This window comes from Pleurodeles waltl, chromosome 10 (assembly GCF_031143425.1).
Source record: "Pleurodeles waltl isolate 20211129_DDA chromosome 10, aPleWal1.hap1.20221129, whole genome shotgun sequence".
Classification (NCBI taxonomy): Eukaryota; Metazoa; Chordata; class Amphibia; order Caudata; family Salamandridae; genus Pleurodeles; species Pleurodeles waltl.
The window spans coordinates 791,854,214-791,875,363 of NC_090449.1; the positions used below are offsets into that span (position 1 = coordinate 791,854,214).

The 21,150-nt window shown below is 44.6% G+C and overlaps 2 protein-coding genes and 1 long non-coding RNA gene across 3 annotated transcripts in view; 1 reads left to right on the top strand and 2 right to left on the bottom strand.

The window, feature by feature from the left end:
- HOXA9 (homeobox A9) overlaps positions 1 to 10,010 on the bottom strand; it is a 49,323-nt gene extending 39,313 nt beyond the window's left edge. The window contains exon 1 of the mRNA XM_069211439.1: positions 9,618 to 10,010. The gene's annotated coding sequence lies outside the window, so the exon portion shown is untranslated. The remainder of the gene's footprint in view (positions 1 to 9,617) is intronic.
- The window catches only part of LOC138261893 (uncharacterized), a 38,508-nt gene extending 27,133 nt beyond the window's left edge, over positions 1 to 11,375 (top strand). Inside the window, exon 3 of the long non-coding RNA XR_011199172.1 lies at positions 10,436 to 11,375. This is a non-coding gene — a long non-coding RNA (uncharacterized lncRNA). The remainder of the gene's footprint in view (positions 1 to 10,435) is intronic.
- A 234-nt stretch (positions 11,376 to 11,609) lies between these two features.
- On the bottom strand, positions 11,610 to 16,481 carry HOXA11 (homeobox A11). The gene is made up of 2 exons (XM_069211438.1): positions 15,631 to 16,481; positions 11,610 to 13,478 (listed from the first exon to the last, which is right to left on the bottom strand). The coding sequence occupies exons 1-2, from the start codon at positions 16,271 to 16,273 to the stop codon at positions 13,246 to 13,248; spliced, it is 876 nt and encodes a 291-aa protein (XP_069067539.1). The 5' UTR covers positions 16,274 to 16,481; the 3' UTR covers positions 11,610 to 13,245.
- Positions 16,482 to 21,150: the final 4,669 nt, after the last annotated feature.

A 21,150-nucleotide genomic window follows, 5' to 3' on the forward strand; every position in this document is an offset into this window, starting at 1 on the left:
TTAAGTTCTATTCTTCAACCTAAAGCAGCTGAGTGAAGTCTCTCCAGAGAGTCTTGATGAATTACCAGAAAGGCTATAGGTGAATTAACTGTTTCTATTAACAACTCCAGACCGGTCCTCATCAGAGTGAGTAGAGGATACCAGGATGAGGAGGGGGACAAGCTGAAACAATCATCACTATAGATGCTGTTTCCCTTGCCATCTGTGCCAGAGAGCTCAGAGTCAAACAATAAGGAGGAAAAGAATACAAAAGGCTTTGAGGCTTTGGGCTAATCATTACATCCTCCCTGCCAAACTTCATCTTGCTTTACCCTTGAGCAAAACCTTTTCATACGAACATTTTCTCGACGGGCAAAAAGATACAGAATGGGTGTTCCACAGATTCGACAGAGATGAGCAAAAACAATGAGACTGCGGCAACAGTTTTGAGTAGAAGGAATATTTCTGCTTAGAGTATCTGCACCTACATCACTCCCCAAATGTGGACTTCTGAAAGAAAGGGGCATTCTTTCTGACGTGTCGAATATCTGGCCTGAAATGTTGGACAGGGTTCTTGACAGATTCTCCTGATGATATGAAAGTTTGCAGTCTGTTTATCCCAATAAACACATCTTTCCCAAAGAGAAGAGCCAAAAGTCCTATCGGAGCAACACAGATCTCCCGCAGCTCCCTCCAGTCGGAAGAGAGGATTCTTTTATCACAAGACCTAGTCCCGTGAACCACATGATATTACATCCAGGCCCCCCAACCCTGTGCGTTGGCATCAAAAACAAGACTGAATTGGACCAGTTCAAACTATTTGAAGATTTTTCCTAGTAAGGCTTTGCACACTTTCAATCTATGAATGTGTTATTCACCATTATATCAATTTGACCTTCAAACAATGTTCTTCTTTTGAAAGGGATTTGAGGATAGGGGATTTTTCTGATCTGTCACCATTCCAGCCTTAAATCCACAGATTCTGCCTGGCCAAGATTGATGCACCTGAAGTCAAAGCAGCTGTTTTGATGACATCACAGGACATTTTTGAAAAGTTCCATTTGTTGTTCCATTTGACCCCAAAAAACAGAACAATGTTCTCCCTTCTGCATTGCAGCAGATACACTTTCAATGTCCTTGAACTATGATTGTGCAGCAAAAAGGAGAATCAGTTCCAGCTCTCAGCACCATGTTATTTGCTGGAAAGGACTTTTTTAATGCACCCTCCACTCAATCTTCTGGATTAACCGAAGTTCAGCCAACCAAGGTTGTCAGGATGAAATACATTTTTTATTGAATAGGGGAGAACCTCCTCATTATTCTCCAATATTTACATGCTGTGGAGGAACATAGGGTTGTTAAAGTGTTCCATGTCTTTTCAGTCTTGCAAAATCATGTCCTTTAGTGTATAATGAAGTGGACGAGCTGTAGATGGGGATACATAACCTCCAGGGACCCGAATTCTTGCCAAGGAAGTTATCCTAATATGTCTCATTTAATGCAGGCCTAGTGTTTATAACTTCTTTAGCAATGGAATTCCTCATTTGCTCAGGGGTATCAATTAGTTATTCCATAATTTTGACATGAAAAGGATACCACAGTCCACGGTCTAGGATCTGTGCAACCTCATCTCTTCTGATGTGTTTACCAGCCAAAGAGGTATTGGGGATCTCTGCCTCCAAATCAGAAAAATGATGAAGATTGTTCAGCTTTGAGCTGCTCTGCCTTTTACTGCTGTCATGTTTTCCTGAGGCACAAGCTTTAGCCACAGCTTCTTCAATGGTTTTCTAATTTCTGGGGCTTCCCTGATGCCAGGGCCTTCAGGGACAGTGATGTCAGAACACCTGGAAGCTGTAGAGTGATAGTCATCATCATCCACACTGGAAGAAGCTGAAGAGATATGCTTCTTTTTAGATAGTCTTTCACTGTCCAAGTGTCCAACACAAATGGGCTGTTAGACAACAGCAGGTATTATAGAGAAAGAATAGAGGGTTTGAGAAGGACTAATCACATTAGAGGATTACTTACCTTAATCATTAAATGTCATATCCCTCTCTTATTTTTATAAGAAATGTTGCTAAGTTGTAACCTGCTTAAGCTTTTTGCCAGGGCATGCAGAGTGGGTGCTGAGGTAAAGGACAGAAGGTTAACACCCTTTGTAAGGTTCTTCCCTTTTTGGGCCTGTTAGGGCCAGAAACTCTATCCCTGCACTGACAACACTATGCCACGTTTTTTCACGTTTGCCCCCTATTCTGTCAGACTAAGAATTAAAATGTTATTGTTTCTTAATAATACAACGAGGGCTGGTTTAAAGACAAAAGATAAATATTTTCAATGTAACTGCTTTAATTTTTCCCCCCAAAATAATCAACCCAATAGTTAGGAAGAATTGACGTGAGGTGTTGATTGCAATCAAAAATAAAGTTTTATCTTTGGACCAGATCATAAAGTGTTGGCTAGAAAAGGCAATGAGAACTCAGAAGTTTCGATTTTTGAGGTAACATACATCTTTGTGTGTGCATAAAATTTGAGTCCGTTAATTCTGCGTTTGTAGTGAGATTATTAAATCAACGAGATACATTCAGTCTAGCTGGTATCGGGCTTGAACATAAATATAATCACAACTCTTTTGGGGTATTTCAACATAACTATAATCACTTTCTCCTTGTGACTTAACATGTATATCATCACACGATATCTCTGTGGGGACCTAAAACAAAACTATAATCACACCCTATCTTTATGGAGACCTGGGCATTAGTGTAATCACACACAATCTCTGTGGGGACTTGAACATAACTATAATCACACATTATCTTTGTGGGAACCTGCGCATCCTATAATCACACACTATCTTTGTGGGAACTTGAACATAAACATAATCACACAATATCTTTGTGGGGACCTGCGCATCCTATAATCACACACTATCTTTGTGGGAACTTGAACATAAACATAATCACACAGTATCTTTGTGGGGACTTGAACATGACTATAATCACACACTATCTTGTGGGAACATGAACATGACTACAATTGCACAGTATTTATGTGGGGACTTAAAAATTACTATAATCACATCTGCCGAGACCTAGGTATTACTATATCATATACTGTCTCTGTGAGATTTGAACATTACTATCCTTGCACCCTATCACTGTGGGGACTTCAATATAACCATAATCATACACTATCTCTGTGGGGACATCCACATAACTATAATTGAACACTATCTCTGCCAGGAGTCAAACATAAGTACAAGCATAAGCAATCTCTGTGGGAAGCTGGGCTTCATTATAATCACAATCCATCTCTTTGGGGAGCTGAGCATCACTATTTTTACACACCATTTTCGTGGAGACTAGGTCATAACTATAATCACACACTAGCTCTGTGGGGACTTAAACATGACTATAATTAGACACTATGGGGTGGATTTAAGAGCCCCCCTGCACCATCTAACGACACACTAGCATTATTTTTGTTAAGCTAATGTGGAGTTAGATGGCCAAAAATGCTGCACCAGATTTACAAAGTGGCCCAATGCATGCATTGTGCCACTTTGTAAGCCTTTGCGCTACATCATGCATGCACCATGCATAATGTATGCAAAGGGGGAGTTCCCCCATTAGGGGGCCTAAAAAATGGCACAAAGAAATCTAAGAGATTTCTTTGTGTCATTTATTTTGCCACATTTAACGCCTACTCAGAGCAGGCGTTAAAAGGAGGCACAACATTATTCATAATGGGCCTCAATGGGCTTTGCAGGATTAGCCTCAACATTTTTTACGCTAACCCTGCAAAGCTTCAAACTAGCGTAAAAAATGTTGCTAATAGTTCCCTAACTACCGCCATGGTGTGCCGTATCTTAGATACAGTGCGCACATGGTGGCATTAAGGTGGCGCTAACGGGCACAAGAAAAGTGGCGCTGCACTGAGTGCAGCACCACTTTTCTTAAATTTGACTCAATCTCTTTGAGGAGCTGGGCATCACTATAATATAACACTATCTCTTTGGGGAGATGGACATTGCACTATTAGGACACTATCTCTGTGGGGACTTGAATTGACTACAATCACACACTATCTTTGTGGGGACCTGGGCATCACTATAATAACACACTCTCTCTGTTGGGACTTGAACATGACTAGACTCACGCACTATCTCTGTGGGGACCTGACTATGACTATAATAGCACACAATTTCTGTGGGGGCTTGAAAATGACTTTAGTCACAAGCTATCTTCCAAGACCTAGGTATCACTATAATCATACATTATGTGGGACTTGAACATGACTAGCATTACAAACTATGGCAGTGGGACTTAAAAATAACTACAATCATACACTGTCTCTGTTAGTGGCTGGGCATCACTACTACCACATACCATGCTAAGCACCACTATTATTACACATCATCTCTTTGGAGTGCCTGACCATAACTATAATCACACAATGTCTCTGTGGGGACTTGACCATAAGTATAATCACACACTATCTCTGTGGGGACTTGAGCATGACTATACTTGTCTGTAGAGGGCTGGGCATCACTAAAATAAAACACTTTCTCTGTGGGGACATTAACTGACTATAACCACATACTATAATTGTGGGGACATGGGCATCACTATATTTAAATACCATCCCCGTGGGGACTTAAACATGAGTATCATCACACACTATTAATGTGGGGACTTAAACTTTATTACACACACATGCATTTACATTATAATTAGGTCATTCAGGCTGTGTACGGTAATTATGTCTCAGTGGGGACTTAAACAGAACTATAATCGCACACTACCTTTGTAGGGATTTGAACAGGACTGTATTCACAAACTATCTCTGTGGGGAGTTGAACAGGGCTATAATCACACACTATATCTATGGGAGGATGGGTATCACTATAAACACACACTATCTCTCTATCTTTGTGGGGACTTGAACATGCGAATAATCATCCATTATCCCTGAGGGTACTTGAATATAACTAACATCACAAGTGGGGACCTGGCCATTGCTATAATCACATGATTATAATTACATACTATAACGATCATATGGGTATGATCCTACAGTATTTCTGTTGGGACTTAACATGACTATCATTACACACTATATCTGTGGTCTTGCTACATTAAGATAACCACACACACAATCTTGAAGGGGACTATCATTACACAGCCATCGGAAGTAGACAATGCTTGGTGGTGAAGTCATAGAAAATAAGACTAGGAAATCTAGCCCTGGTTTGCCCACCTAACTACATTGCTTGTCCTATGGCTAGTCAATTAATTTTCCTATGTGTACTTTCCTTATACCTTAACATTTGTGAACACTTGTCAACAAACTACGTATTTGTGAGTCCTTTTATATCGACCTGCTTCTCTACGTTTCTCTAGTGAAAAATGCATTATCATCAAAATCCAGATTGTCTGTTTACATATGATTAAACTTTCATACATTCTACATACAGGACTTGAAAATAAACATTTAGTCATTTGGTTTTGAAAGTATTCAATCACAAATAATAGTTGTTGAGTAAGTTCTCACAAGGTTAGTGACACGTGTCCAGGCCCTCATGGGGATGGTTCTGTGCGCATGGTTAAATTAAGCTATATTTGCAAGTTTGAAGCAGGATCCTGTATCCTGATTTTTTTTGCAATATTTATCTGCAATTTTTTATATTTTCAAAACTTTGGTAAAGGTTAATCACCATAAGGCAGGCGTCCATGCATATTCATAGTCACCACAAGAATGGGAACATGTGTGTGTGTGTGTATGTGCTTGTACAAAGGCTACACTTGTGCTTATGTTTGTGTGAAAGTCTATGTGTGCGTCTATGTGTAGGTACGTGTGTGCACATGTGTGTCCACTGTGTGTGTGCTTGTGTTTGCAGTGTGTGTAATAATATGTACACGGGGAGACCAGTGTGTGTATGTGTGCGTGACGTGCATGCACGTGTGTGGCAAGTGTTTGTAGTGAGTATGAGTGTGGGTGCTTCTTTGTGTTATTAAGTATGTGCGCAAGATTGTGTGTTGAGGGTCTATGAGTGTACATGAGCTTAAAAATTTGGGGACATATTTATGACCCCCCTTGCGCCACTGTTGTGTCATTTTTTGTGATGCAACAGTGGTGCATTCCTTTCAACCAAATATATGAGGCCACGCAAAGCCACTTTGCGTCGCTTTTAATGGCCGCAAATTGCTGCCTTGCTTTACTCTGTGCAGGGGAGGCATTTCATGGGTGTTCTCATGTAACACCCATGGATTTTGACGCACACCCAGATTTACCAACCCTGGTAAACCTGACGATGCACCAAAACCCTACGCCTCCTAAGGTGAGGCACAACGAGGAGAAATATCTTTATTTCTCCTTTTTCTATGTGTGCTGCGCTCTGCAGCACACAGAGAGAGAGGAAAAAGTCTCCCATGATTGTGTTTGTGCAGGAAGGTGCTCTTTCCTGCACAAAAACAATACCGCCTACAACGCAAGACACCCTTGCACCATGGTGCAAGAGTGTCTGCATTAGCGCTCGAAAGCCCTTAGTGCACCAGCGCAGGAGGAAAGGACAGGAATGTGCCAAATTTCTTAAAGGCAGCGCATTCCTGCCCTTTGCAATGTGACTTGCGCTGCACTGCAACACTTTTTCGTAAATCTGGCCCAAAGTACATTAACAACCAGGAGACATTCTATAACGTGAAAGCCATGGTTCACCAAGCCAGAGCTAAAGCAGAGCTGCACCTGCTCTCCCTCCAAATAAGTGACAGAAATGCAATTAGGCTTTTAGGGAAACACGTATTGTTAATGCCACAATGTTGCAAATGGTAAAACACAAAGATAGTCAGATTCAGTCCACGTTCTCTCAGTGGTATCACGTAATCGCGTACATTTACTGAAGCGTGTATTTTTCACACACACACACACACACGTATGTGTACGAAGACAAACATGAGCACTTGAGCAACATTACATTTTCACTCACATGGTAAATCGACATTTTAATGCACTAGAGCTTTAGCCCCACTGGACCAGTCTGTATCAAAATTTAAATGCACATAAAAGTTCGGGCACCAATCATTTTACGCAGAATTTGGTGCACACAATTCAAGGACGTTAAAAATCACAGGGGATACTAAAGATTAGGGCCCTGATTTATACTTTTTTTGCGCTTTGTACTTTTTTTGCGCAGCATTAGCGTCATTTATTGACGTAAAAACGGTGCAAATTTACAAAATACTATTTACATCCTCAGTGTACCTTCCCAGTATCCCAAAGCAAAAAAATTAAAGAATGAATGGTTAATCCACAAACCTGGCTTGCACGCAAAGACCCTCTGGGTATAAGTGTTTTCTGTGACGGACTTAAGACCGATCACTAGTGTGTGCAAACCTACATACACACCTGTCCACACCAACACACACGCACAGAATATACAGGCCCATATTTATACTTTTTTTGCGCCACATTTGCGTCATTTTTTTATGCAAAAGCAGCGCAAACTTACAAAATAAAACAGTATTTTGTATAGGTTTGCACCGCTTTTGCGTCAAAAAGCGGCGCAAATGCGGCACTAACAAGTATAAATATGGGCCAAAATACTTATCACAGATAATGTGGACATTGGAAAGCTGCTCAGTAGCATGTGCGAGCCTCAGGGTTATTTACCGGTGTGGGGGACACCTGAATAAAGCCCACACTTCGATTAGGTGCAGTGATTCTTTGCACAACAGTAAATGGTGTCCCTAGCACACATTCCAAACAAAGCTGAAAGTGTGCTCACGCTTGGTTGTCAGTGTGTATGTAAAGTGTTTGCGCTTAAAATATGCAGCGTTTAGAGTCATTTTCTGAATGCAGCGTACTTGTGAATTCACAACAAGCCAACAAAAGGGATAATATGTCCAGTTTTTTTGTAATCTTCAAATTACTTCCATCGCTTTCTCTTGCGTGTGTATATACTATTCTACATACACACAACAATTTACGCTGTAATTAGGTCAATCAGAATGTGTATGGTGATGATGTTTTATCCCAATTATTGATACAATTGTGACACGCATATCCATCCATCCATTTTACTTAACACGTGTGCATATAGGCCCATATTTATACTTTTTTAGCGCTGCATTTGCCTAATTTTTTTTACGCAAAATCGGCGCAAATTTACAAAATATCGAACCATATTTATACTTTTTTAGCGCCCTATTTGCGCCGCTTTTGGGCCCAAAAACGGCCCAAACTTGCAAAATACTACCGTATTTTGTACGTTTGCGCTGTTTTTGCGTCAAAAAGCGGCGCAAATACGGCGCTAAAAAAGTATAAATATGGGCCATCGTATTTTGTAAGTTTGCGCCGCTTCTGCATCAAAAAATTACTTAAATGCAGAGCTGAAAAAGTATAAATCTGGGCCATATTTTGACCAAAGTAGCCAGGAAAAACGTACCCCAATACATTAATCCTTTGTCAAAACAAATCCTGATAGTCCAGTGGTTCAATCCAGTTTGTGATGTGTTATACTATGCGGTATGCTACAAACAGCACGTGCACCAGTGGGTGAAGCCGGGTAACACGGACCCACGAGCCACTCCCTTCCCTTGGCTTTGCAGTGATATACTGCAGCCATTACTCTTCCTACCTGTGTGGGCACCACTTCAAGGGGACACCCATGACACCAAATGCACCCACAAACTTGATAGACAAGTAAAATCAACATAAGGTACTGCTTGACGCAATCTAGTATAAACAGACTATGCACCAACAGACCGTGTGCTATCACATTCACTCTCGGACCAAAGGGACTGAAATCCGCCACCCTCATCACTAGACTTCAGTATTTGCAAGCAACGTTGTACCCCACCCAATTCATTCCTGAACAGAGTATGTTTTTTTCAATGCTTGCTCCCACACGATCATCCACTGGGTTAGAAGACCTTCAACCGACCAACAAAAAGTCCGTCGTCCGCCCATTCATACATCCTTTTATTAATTAATTCACCCATTCAACCATCAATCCAACTATGTGTGATATTTATCTGTTCATCCATCTGCGTACCTCTTCTTTCTTGAGGTGTTTTCGCTCTATCCATCTGTCTGATGTGTACTTATGTTCTGTTTGTATGTCTGTCCTTTTCTTTGTGGCTGCCTGTGCTGTGCGTAATTTGTCTGTTCTGCCTCTCTGTTTCCTCTGTCTACATATGCACCCTGTCTGCCTGCTAGCTTCTTCTGTCATTTGCGTTTTGTCTCCCAGATTATTCAGTCATTCTATTTTCCTTTTCATTTATTGCTGCTTGGCTTCCTGTCTTCGCACTCATTCTTTCAATCACTTCCCTGCCACCACTATATTGATTTCCACATCATCTAAATTGTGTTACAAAATGTTGACCAAGTTCGGACATCACAGTGGGCGGCTTTTCCTTACTACGTCGCCAGATGTAGTTTATCTCACAGAAACGGAGAATTGGCTATTTCTTGTTATAAACGAATCACAAATCCCTGAAATACACAGGTGGAGCCGTGGGTTACGTGTGAATTATAGCGCCCCTCCTCCCCCTCCCACACGCCACACACACACACGGACACACGTTTAGAATCCGAAACAAGGAAAAGCACGTGGGCACGTCAGATATAAGTGTACTCACCGTGTTTTTTCCTTCACTCTGTCAATGCTTTGATTACATATTAACGTGTAGGTGGACGGTGCTGGAAAGGTGCCAATAACGTGATGCACCGCTGAGCTCAGCGTGGAGCAAAGGGTCTGGAAATGGATGTTTTGCACACGTTAACGGCACTCTGCGGGCGGCCCCACGGCGCCTCTCCTGGGCTCCGAGGGGAACAAAGGCCAGGCATCCCTCACTGCTGCGCTTCTCCCGCTGTGGCTTTGACATTGATCTCAAGCGCGCCACCGTGTGGCAAACCGCTTCCTTGCCGGCAGACATCCTCAGATTTATTCGCCTGTGTTTTAAAGAGGCTGAAGGGAAATCCGCCCAGCGGACCAGGGATTTCAGCTCCAGTTTTTTACTTCTCTGCAGTGGCTGCAGCCCCTCTGCCTGGTTTATAGCACTGCATTCCGAATATGCAAATCCGCAATTCAGCGGACAGTTTTTATGACTGAATTGCCGTAGTAACACAGGGGATCTGCGTTTATTGGTCCAGGTTACCAGTGCGTCCCGGAGATAAAGTCCAGGTTCCCAACTGCCCGGCGGATCTGCCTGGAAACCAGTTACTGTTTAACCAGAAAAGGAAGTTTCCTGCATAACGCGAATTGCTTTACCCCAATCGGCCCGTCTGTCTTTCCGTGGGACTGTTTGTCCGTCCAGACAAGTGTCTGTCTGGTGGGGGCGTTATCAAGACCTGCTATTTTTCAAGGTGCATGTTGTTGAGACCCACTGAAGCGAGTTTGAGACATCAAGATAAATACACACACCTTAAACCAAATATTGTTTATTTTGTCTCGCAGTTCAACATTTCCACGCGGCGGCAAGGCCAAGCACGCTGCCCTCAAGTTTATGGTGATGTCCAAAGCAAGACGGAAGTTCAACGCCAAAGAACAAGAGAAACCTGGATATAGCACACACCCTACCGAGATCCCAGGCACGCCAAGTTACCACGCAGCAGAAATGAATGTGAAGGAACCCCACGCTGCACGAGCTGCTCTGAAATGTTGAAATGTTGAATGAGGAGAGACTTCACTGCTTTGCAACAATAAAATAAAACGGCAACAATTGCCCTCGTTTTTCACAGTTTTCAGTTTTAAAAACTGAAGAATGGGGATAGGGCAGGTGCTTAAAACAAGTTCGTTTGGTAGACCCCTTTGTAAAAACAAAAAATTGTTTGCTGAAAGAAATATCACTGTATTAATACATGTGTGTGTGTGGGTATATATATATATATATATACAGTGCTTTAAATGGAAAAATAGAAGTGCAGGTACTCTGTAATAGAGTACCTGCTTGTTTCTCAGAAGTGCCGGTACTCTCCAATTAAAAGTATTACATTTTTCTTGAGATAAGCCGGTACTCTCCCTCTCAAAATAAAAAAGTGCCGGTACTCAGTACCGGAGAGTACCGGCCCATTTAAAGCACTGTATATATATATATATATATATATATATATATAGAGAGAGAGAGAGAGAGAGAGAGAGAGAGAGACGGGTGTAATATGGGACATATATATTTTCACAGTTCACAGGTTCATGCTAACGATGGATTTCATCGTCATACCTCATAATTACAGCCCCATACCAGTAACATAGCTTTACCATAGACCATTGTTTCTTCATCTTTCTATTCATGGAAGATAAACAAACACATTTTATTGTTACCAGCAGGTATTTAAATAAAGATGATCTGTTTTTCAATGAAACTGGCTCAAAATAAACATATGTAACGTTATGGTAATTACCCAATCTCGGCCTTATAACTGTATGATTATATATATCGAAAACATATATAGTTACCAATTATTATTATTTTTTTTTAAATAAAAGATTTCCACCACTTCGGTGCAGGTCAAAGTTATGCTCTATAAAATTGTCCATGACGGACCTGGCGTTATAACAGGACTGACTTTCTCTCGTGAAATATATTACTTTACAATAAACTGCTTGAACAAATGACACATAAAACATTGAATAATTTAAAAGCTAAAGGAATTCCAGTAGCTTGCATATTCTTTTATTTTCGTGTGCGCTCTTTTGTGGTACACATGCAGCCAATGCTTTGGGATGAAGAAAACCATATATATACAAATACGTATACATCCCATAAATTTGTAAAACTCGGCAACTGCGGGTGAGCAGTTTTTTTCTCCAAATCAATGGTAGTCTGCATCTTTCCACAACACCCTTTTCACCATAAACAATGCAAAACCGAAAGCTATTGTTCACACGAATGATTGTTGCCCAGCATCCATTCTCCACCACCACCAACCAGAGTTATAAAAAATAGCATTTAAACAAAATAGGTCAAAGATTTTATTTACACGTCTTGCAAAACAGTTTGCGTGTGAAATATACATTCAAATAACTGTATCTTCAAATAACCCTTTCAACAAACAATACGTTTTCTGGAAAAAATGTGTTTTCTTTACATGAGCATTTCATTTACTTTGGTTCCCGACAGACATAATACTTTATTCATATATACTTAAATAACTTCAGCTATCGCGAGCCGTTCTCATTTACTTAAAGATTAATAAAAACAAAGAGAGGACTCGGGACCACTCTGCACACCGTGAAATCCGTGAAAGCTTAGCAAGGATGTTTATATGTATCGGAATAATCCCAAGCCCCCTTGCTGCCGCCATTTCTGATTCTGAAGAACATCACAGACCCCCTCACCCCCCGCCCCTTAGGTAATGGCCAGGGAGCTGTGAGCACTGCACAGACCCAAGTTTAAAGGAGTTCTGGGTGGCTTTTGCTTAATTGCGCCTCTCCACAGGTATTTCCTGTACACGGCCTGTGAGCCAGACACAACAAGCCCGGCTTCCGACCCCCCTCTCCCCCTCATAAATCGCCCCCACCTCCCAAACAAACCTCCAGCTCTGAGAAGACCAATGGTCTGCATTTGAGGATTTCCAATATGCTATGTTATCTGGAATCAAGCGCTTCGCCACCACAGGCTTCTGGGGACAAAATGCGTACAGTCAATCTAAATTAGTCAATTCCTGACTTGTGGTGATTGATTCGTCCTGCGTCTTGGCGGAAAGCACTCTAGCCATTCCCCCGCTTCCTCGCCCAGTGTCTTACTGTCTCGATACTTAAAACAATCCTTGCACTGGGGTGTGAATTTATTTTGTGGTGGGGTAGCTACAAGTTTCTCGCTTTTCCCGCGTGGATATGCATTGCGCGTGAAAGAGCACCTCTGCTGAAAGTAAACGCGCAGATAGAATTCATTTAAAAAATACTGTTTTTCAAGAGCCCAGCACCAATCCAAATATTCACATATTTTTTTAAGAGACTTTGTGCCATTTTTTGGTAAAAGGGTGCACAAAAATGCAAAAGCGGATAACAGGGTTTATTTCCTGCGCATTTTCCACGGGGTGCGCATAGTTCCGGAAAGGGAGTGTGTGAAGGTTTACACCAGTTCCGATGGATCGATAAATACAAAAAAACACAGGCAGTGTCCGAAGCTGCTGTTACGCACACGCCAGGTCGCCAAGCCCAGTGTCCTGCCAGGCGCGCCTCCTTCCCGCCAGGTAGCCGCCTTGGCTCTAACTTGCCTCGGGCACGACTACAGCTGAGAGTCCCCTTCCCGGACGCGGGTGGCCCTAGAGCAGGGGGTTGGCGGAATAGTACTGCAAGCGGTCCCTGTTGATTTTTTTCTCTTTCATTCTCCTGTTCTGAAACCATATTTTTACCTGTCGGTCGGTGAGGTTGAGCATGCGGGAGAGCTGCAGCCGCTTCTCCTTGTTTATGTACACGCTGAAGAAGAACTCGCGCTCCAGCTCGCGGATCTGGTACTTGGTGTAGGGGCAGCGCTTCTTGCGCGGGCGCGGCCCACCTGTGGGAGACAAGAGAGGCAGAGAGGCGTGAGGATAGCCCCGTGGAAGGGCCCGGTGCGCTCCGGGAGCACCCGCCGCGGGAGGGGAGAGCGGGCAGAGAGGCCTCGAGGAGAGGGGGGACGGGTCTTGATCGCCCTGACGAGGATAGGGAGGGTGGGGGGCCGTGTACTCTGCCCCAGGGAGCCCCTGCAGCGGGACGGGGGTAACAGGCAGAAAGGCCTCGAGGAGAGAGGGGTACGGGGGAGGATCGCGATGCAGAGGGCCTCCTACACATTCCCCCAGGGGGGCACGGGTCAAGATCGCCCTATAGGGGGGCCCATGCACACTCCCCCGGGAAGCACCCACCGTGGGAGGGAGGCAGCAGGCTGTGGAAAGAGGAGAGGCTGAGGCACTGTGAGGGGGGTGGGGGGTGTAGAAGGTACCCCATCTAACCAAGGGGAAAGCGTGAGGATGGCCATGTAAAAGTCTGGGGTATACATATTAGCTTATGTATCCCCCCAAAAACACACACACCTGGAGGGCCGAGACGGTAGCCCACCCTTACAGGGAGAGAAGGGACTCAGTCATAGGTAAGGCTCGCCCCTCAGAGCCTCTAAAGGTGGGAGACCCATGCACGAACACCCAGGGGGGATCTACAAGGGGCAAAGTAGGCAGACAGCCTCGCCACCCTGCTGGCGGAAAGCACAGTTTACCAGTTACAAATGGCTCTCACTGAACAATTACCGGGCACATGAGGTTTTTGGCTATCATTTAACAGCAATATAGAAAACTCTAGTAACACTTAGGGCCTGCTCATAGGGATCGATAAATGTTTTCTTTAAACGTGAGATTTCCAGTAAATCTTTCAGCGGGACTTAAGTTACCCAATTCCCCAAAACCCATATGTAGCCATTTGGGTGCATTAAAAACCATTAGCAACTGGTCTACTGGAATTTCCACCTCAGAACACGCCCCAAATCCAAGAAATTTCACATTCTTTAACACCCCGAGCTAAGAAAATGTGAACTATTATCACTCGCTTGCTTTATGTTCTGACTCTGGGAGGTTTAGGCGAAGCTGTTCTACAGGCTGAATCAGAGGCACCCCCCACCCGCGCCCCCCAGCACATGAACGCTGCAGGCACATTTTACACGCCAGCGAGTATTACGGCTGATTACTGGGGCCACTAGCTTCTGACACATGTTATGCTCATATCATGACTGACATTCCGGCTTTGATGTGTGTAATAAGGGGCCGCGCGCTACGCTGTATCATAAAACTTACCGTGGCATCTGCAGCCTCGCGATAATTATTAAACGCCCCTGCGCCCTTCTCTCTCCAGGCTCACGTCTTCCGAGCGCTTTGCGTGCTTCACAGCGCTGCCGGTCTGCGACGGCGCAAATCACCCCCGTGCGCAAATAACTAAAAACGAATCCCTGCAGCTCTGCACACAGCCACGAGCCTGGTACCCTTTCTTCTGAAAACTCTCTACTGTTTATATAAAGTATGATTTAGATATATATGTTACGGTGGCTGAGAGGCACCGATTTGTTGAAATCCAGCAAATCAATGTCGCCCCATATTAAGTATCAAGTGTAACTAACAAGCAGCGAGGGCAGAAAGGCAGAAAACCGGAGACCACATGCGCCTGTGAAAAATGACTAACTTCAGACAAATAGCCCGTGGGACAGAACAAAGGCACGTCTACTGTTTCAGGAGGGTAATGTATTTTTTAATGGTATTGTGGCTGGCTGCATCTGACTACATGCGATCTTTAAAAATACAAATGCAACATTTAGGGGGGAAAAAACATCCAGCAGCCTGTGAATACGGTCCTAGGAACGCAACGCTAAGGCTTTCAGTGCAATAAAGGACGCACAATGATCGCAACACTATTTTACCGAAGTGGAAGGGGCTTTTAAAAGAGGGGGGTGGGTGGGGAGTGGAGAGGTAGCCCTGCTTTTGTGGACCATGATTTTGGCAGGTTCCTTTTCACGGCCAATTCCAGCAGTGGGGCACGTGATCTGTCCTTTTATAAGAAAGTTTTGTTGGGGAATGGAGAGGCCCTTCCAATAAACCTCGTATGCTTATAAAACAGCTTATAAAAGTTTAAGAGCGGCGCGCTGCGTTGCAGAAGCCTCCCCGGGCGCAGGGCGCTGCCTTACTACGTACTGGATGTGCCGCTGCCGCCGCTGGCCGCCTTCCCCTCTGCGTTTCCGGAAGAGGACTCGGGGCTGGAGCTGCTGCCGCTGCTGCTCTCGGCGCCCCTGCGCTCGGCCTCCCTCGGCGGTGCTCCTCGGCAGGTCTCGGAGGTCGGGGCGCCCCCGGGCGCCGGCGCAGCCTTGGCGCAGCCCTTGGGCCCCTCGTAGTCTCCGGGGCCAGTGTCTGCGCTTCCGTACGCCGTCTCGAAGAACTGATCGAAGGCCTGGGGCAGGACCCCGTTCCTGCCCACCGCGTTGTAGCCCGGGCCGGGGTGGTGGTGGTGGTAGGGGCCGGGGGCGCCCTTGCTGAACGCCTCTCCCACGCCGGAGGAGCCGGGGTCCCGGTGCATGAGCTCCTCCGTGGAGTAGCAGTGCGCCAGGCTGCTGCGCGGGTGCCACTTGGTCGGGGGGTCAATGGAGAACTCCCGGAAGGTGACCTCCCGCACCGGCTGCACCTGGGGCAGGTTGGACGAGTAAGGGTAGCTCATGGGGCGGGAGGCCGGGGTCTGGGGCAGGAAGGAGGGTATGCTGGAGAAGTCGTGTCCCGAGACGTAGTAAGTGCAACTTGGCAAATACATGTTGGAGGAGCAGGGGACCCGCTCGTCAAACTCCATCACTGGGGGCTACCTCGGGCGCAGCGCATTAGCCGGGCTTAACATGGTTCTCTAATGCAGCTGCCTCTTTGAAGCAGACCCGTAAAGTAGAAATTGGGAGACGTAAGCTGACGTGGAAAGCTATCCCCATCCTTAGCAGGGAGGTGCTGGTCACGTGACCCGGCGCTGGAATTGACAGGCTGCAAGCATGGGCCCTTCTGCTCTAGCCATCTCCGGGGAAGCAACAACTCGTCTCACTAAGAGCATGCACCCTTTCCCACGTGACCCGAGCTGGCCCCGCACCCCCAGAGGACCCCCGACCCGGGCACCCCTTCTCCCACCCACTGAGCTGCGCGCCCCTGGGGCACTGGGCTGTAGGTGAGAGCATGTTTTCATACAATGTGTGGATCGGCGGTATTTAACCAATGTGTCATTTATAGCAATGCAAACGTCCAAGCATTTGTGGCCATTGTACAGGTCGGTGCCACCCGGCCTCTACAGTCGTGTGCCCTGTAAAATACAGACATGTTAAAAACAGGGGTTAAATGCTGGAAGTTACCCACGCTGGACGGTACCGCCAATTAAAATATGCATAACATTTCCAGTAACGTGTGCGCTCATTTGCATACTATTTTTTGGACTAATCAGGCAATACAGAAAATAGCAACTTGCAACGTGCACAAATCCTTTCTTATTTTACTCTTACGGATAGTTGCGTTTAAACAGCGATTTTTTGTTGCAAGTCCACAAAAATGCCCGGTGAGATGGGGCTTGTTTGCGCAGGTAGGTTGTGCCGGTCTCCGTGGAGCTGACGGTTTTGCCGCTGCTGACCGGGGAAGTAAACATTGCGGCTGAAACGTGAGAAGTCATTGGACACTGCGGTTCCCCCTAGGCTTGTTCTGCTTCCAGGTCACCCACAAAAGGCAGTTTTCAGGCCAGTCGACACAAGGATCGACCCTGTGAGCGAACCAGCAAACCCCAAGGGCACAGCTCTCACAGATGTATTTTTTTCAAGTAATGTTCTAATAAAAATATTTTATATTTATAAATGATTGATGCTGTGCGTGCAGGGCGTCTGTTGATATCCTTTGTCGAGGAATTACCCACACTAACACCAACCGAAAAGCTAAATCCAAAGAAAACACAGATACAATGCCAAAGCCTGCAGGAGCCGCACTCTGCGGAATAAATATGTTATTTATGTTTCCGGTGCTGCGTTTGGAAAAATGTATAGTGTGCAGGGTTGATTGGGTACAGCCAGGAAAACATGACAAAGGGGCTGGGTGGGTAGGGAGGTGGGTTCATCAAATTCTGCGATTGGGATGTTTTTAGTTCTTGCACACAATTGTGAACTTGGGTTTTGGTAGGGAATGGTTCCTGGCACGGGCGCGGAACACCAGAAAGGCACACTTATTAAAGGCCTGGGCGTTAATGTCGAAAGTGCACCCCACTACAAAATTCAAAGGCAAGATCCTGCTTTGCAATAGGGTGAGTTTCTAAGACTTTCGTGTGTTTGTGGCCCGCCCTTCAGCACTGATTGTTTTACAATATTCCCTCCAAAGTCGGGCGGGGAGTGGTGGTGTTGGTGGGGGATTTAGTGTCACCACTAGTACAGTTACCTCAATGCCTCTCCCATGCACCTCACTTTTAGTGCATGCAATGCGTCCTGCGCAGAGTAGAATAATGCCTTTGTTCGGTTTTTGGCATACATATGGATGAGCTTGGCATATGACAACAAACCTTGCATTCAGCCTGCCTTTTCCCCACAGCAATGATTCTCATTAACAGACCTGTAATGCATACACATTTCTCCATGGTGCGTTTCAACATCCACGCTTTACGCGTCCACGTGCGGTTGTTCTGTTTCCGGTATCTCGTGGCCAGGGCGCCTTTGGCTTCTTTCTCTCTGGTCTTTCTTTGTTGTCTATCGGTCGCAGACATCGACTTTCGCTGCAACTATAATACGAATGAAACAAAGACAGAGGTCGCTTAAAGGCTCGTGGTGACTTTGAGACGATAAAAGCGCCCCCCTGGATAGGCCCGGCCCCTCCCCAGGGAGACACACACATTCTTGCCCTTGCATTAGGAGTTTTACAGCTTTTTACTGAGCCTATTGCGTCTGAGGAGATCCGAAAACAACTCCAGACTGGCCTGCAGGTTTTATGGCGCAGTTGGCAGTCAACTTCAGCTTGTCTCGGCGCAGACATGGCGGAGCGGGTCCGAGGGTCCGGGGCGCTTCCTCCTCCGGGAAAGACAGAGCCTCCCTTCTCCCTGCAAGAATGCCAGGCTCGGGCAGAGGCGCAGTGCTGGCCAGGTTTGTACATATTCACACTTTATCATCCGGGAATCTGCCGCGTGCCCTTACCTATGTGCCATCTTTCTACTTAAATTAATATTGTTCAGTGCCGGGGAAGGGCGAGCCTTGCGTGCCGCAAAGGGCTTGGACCCAGTTTAATGCAGAAACAATACATATTCTGTGTTTTATTTTCAATATACCTATTGTAGTCCGGGATGGCTGAAGGTGACACGTTCAACCTGACCAACTCACATTTAAAGGACGTCATTTCAGAAAACACGAAATGTACAGTAATAACTCATAGGCACTCGAGGGATTTCGAAAATGACGAATGTAATTTGGGACTAAATTCTGACTACTACAAATTCTACTTTTTTTCGCGTAGGAGCACGTAGTTAAATACCTTTGGAAATGTGGTGGCGCATCGGCGAACTTCTGCTCCTAATATTGATTTTTCCTCGATTAAAGCAGTATGTTTTAGTAACCAATAGTGACTTTGCGCCGTTGTCTGTGCAATCGGGCTCGGCGTTGATCTGGGCAGAAGGGACGGGGGCCCTTGCTCTTTGTAAACATGGCGAACAGCAGGGATTGAGACATTGACTTTCCTCTTCCTAAACAGACAACAGGCGCGCTCCCTTCTGTTGGAAAGACAAGTTTGGGCAAAATTAAAGGGGCCATTTCCGAGGGACTTTCATGTTTAGGCTAGACTGTTCGGATGTGACACCCACTGAACACTGATTTTAACGCCGCCATCAAAGGCTGACGGCACATCTGAAGCACAGAAATGCTTTTAAATTTGGATCTATTATATAAAATGCTCCAAAATGCACACGGGGTGTCGAACTACATACTTAATTAAATTGAACAAAGTGACCGAAATTGTATGAATTAGTAAGATTACAAAAATCGTGTTTGCATTGGGTCACCTGAGTTCTATGTATCTCAGAATTCACACAGTTACAAGCATGCACAACACACACACTATCACATATGTGTTTGGTACGCGCTTATATGTTTCCTAGTCCAATTTGCCTCTCGGTCCCATCCCCTACAGATAAAATCCCACATACCTGTTTCGGAATGTATGTATCTGTATTCCTTAAAATATACTCTGTGATACATGCACACGCGTGCACACTCACAGTTCTGAACACGCAGCGTTTATATACACGGATATATATATATATGTATTTTAAGATAATACTTTCCCGGTTGGGTAAAAATAACGAAAGTTTATATTTTTATATTGGACTATGGTAAATCTATGGTCAATTGTATTGTTATATAAAGTGGCAATCGAGGAGCGCTGCTTTTTATTTTCTTTGCTTTCAAAGAAATAATGATTTCCACAATAGCCCTGCCGTAATATAACGAAAAACAAAACAATACTAGTTAATACAATGCATCATATTAGAGCAAAACATAACACGCTCTTGCTCATCTGTGTGGCACTGGAAATCGCATTTCTCTTTTAAGTAGGGGCCACTCAGAGGAACGCAAAACACCTTTTAGGGTAATGGCAAACAGTTTTATTTTTAGAATGGAGATGTCGTTTGAAACAGGTACTTCTGCTAAACTCGGGACAATTAAATACTTATATATAGAGAGAGAGAGAAAGAGAGATATACACATATGTATATGTGAGTAAACGTATGAATATATATGTGTATATGTGTGTGAGATATATATATGTGTATATATATATAGAGAGAGAGAGAGAGAGCGAGAGAGAGAGAGACGCATATATGTGTCAGGTATAAATCTCTCTCTCTCTCTCTCTCTCTCTCTCTCTCTATATATATATATATATATATATATATATTCCGTATTGCATCCCGAAACAGGACAAAGCCACATGGTTACGTGGTTTTGGAAGACTGCACGAGATACTTGCGGTGGAAGTCCTTAAAAGCCAGGCAGACTCAAATATTGAGTCTAAAGCGTAACTTGTAGGCTCCCCACCAGCGAGTTTTTCTGGCTTAAATGAAAACGTAGCTTATCCCTGAAACATATTTGGAAAGTAATTGCCTGTTCATGTAATGCCTTGAACTTGACCTCAGAGGTGTGCTTTCAAATGGTGAAATGGATGTTGAACTAATGCTCTAGGCAGCCTTGCTGGCCTCAGCTGGTCCTTTTTTTTAGCCATGCTCGGGCCAAATCGCCTATGTAATATTTGATGTTAATTTGATTTTTGAACTACATGTTTTCTCTTGTTTGTTTTCTATCCAGTGACCTCGAAGGTGCTAAAATTGTATACCAAAAAAAGTCACAATTTCGAACTTGTTGATCTTAGTTGTACGTGTTTTCCTTTTTTGTTTTTCAGATGTTCACATCGGAAACGGCCTCGTATTTTCCCGCTATTTCTCTGTGGAACCAACCGTTACCCATCAAACTCGAAGGGCACCACAAGCGAAATTGTAGTCAAGGCGCTGTGCTGTTTCTTCGAACATTTTCGTCGCAAGAAGGGACACCTCGTTCTACATTGCCGGGGAAATTACCTTCAAGCGCTTCAAAGTGGAAGGGGCGACGTACTCGCCGAACGCGTCTTTGTTGTGTGGTGGTGTTTCACTAACACATTCATCGGTGTCATTCATACGTGTGA

Coding starts and splice junctions, on each gene's coding strand:
- HOXA11 (XM_069211438.1), bottom strand. CDS start 16,273: ATGGAGTTTGACGAGCGGGTCCCCTGCTCCTCCAACATGTATTTGCCA. Junction 13,479..15,630: donor CGGCGGCAGCGGCACATCCA/GTACGTAGTAAG, acceptor TGTCTCCCACAG/GTGGGCCGCGCCCGCGCAAG.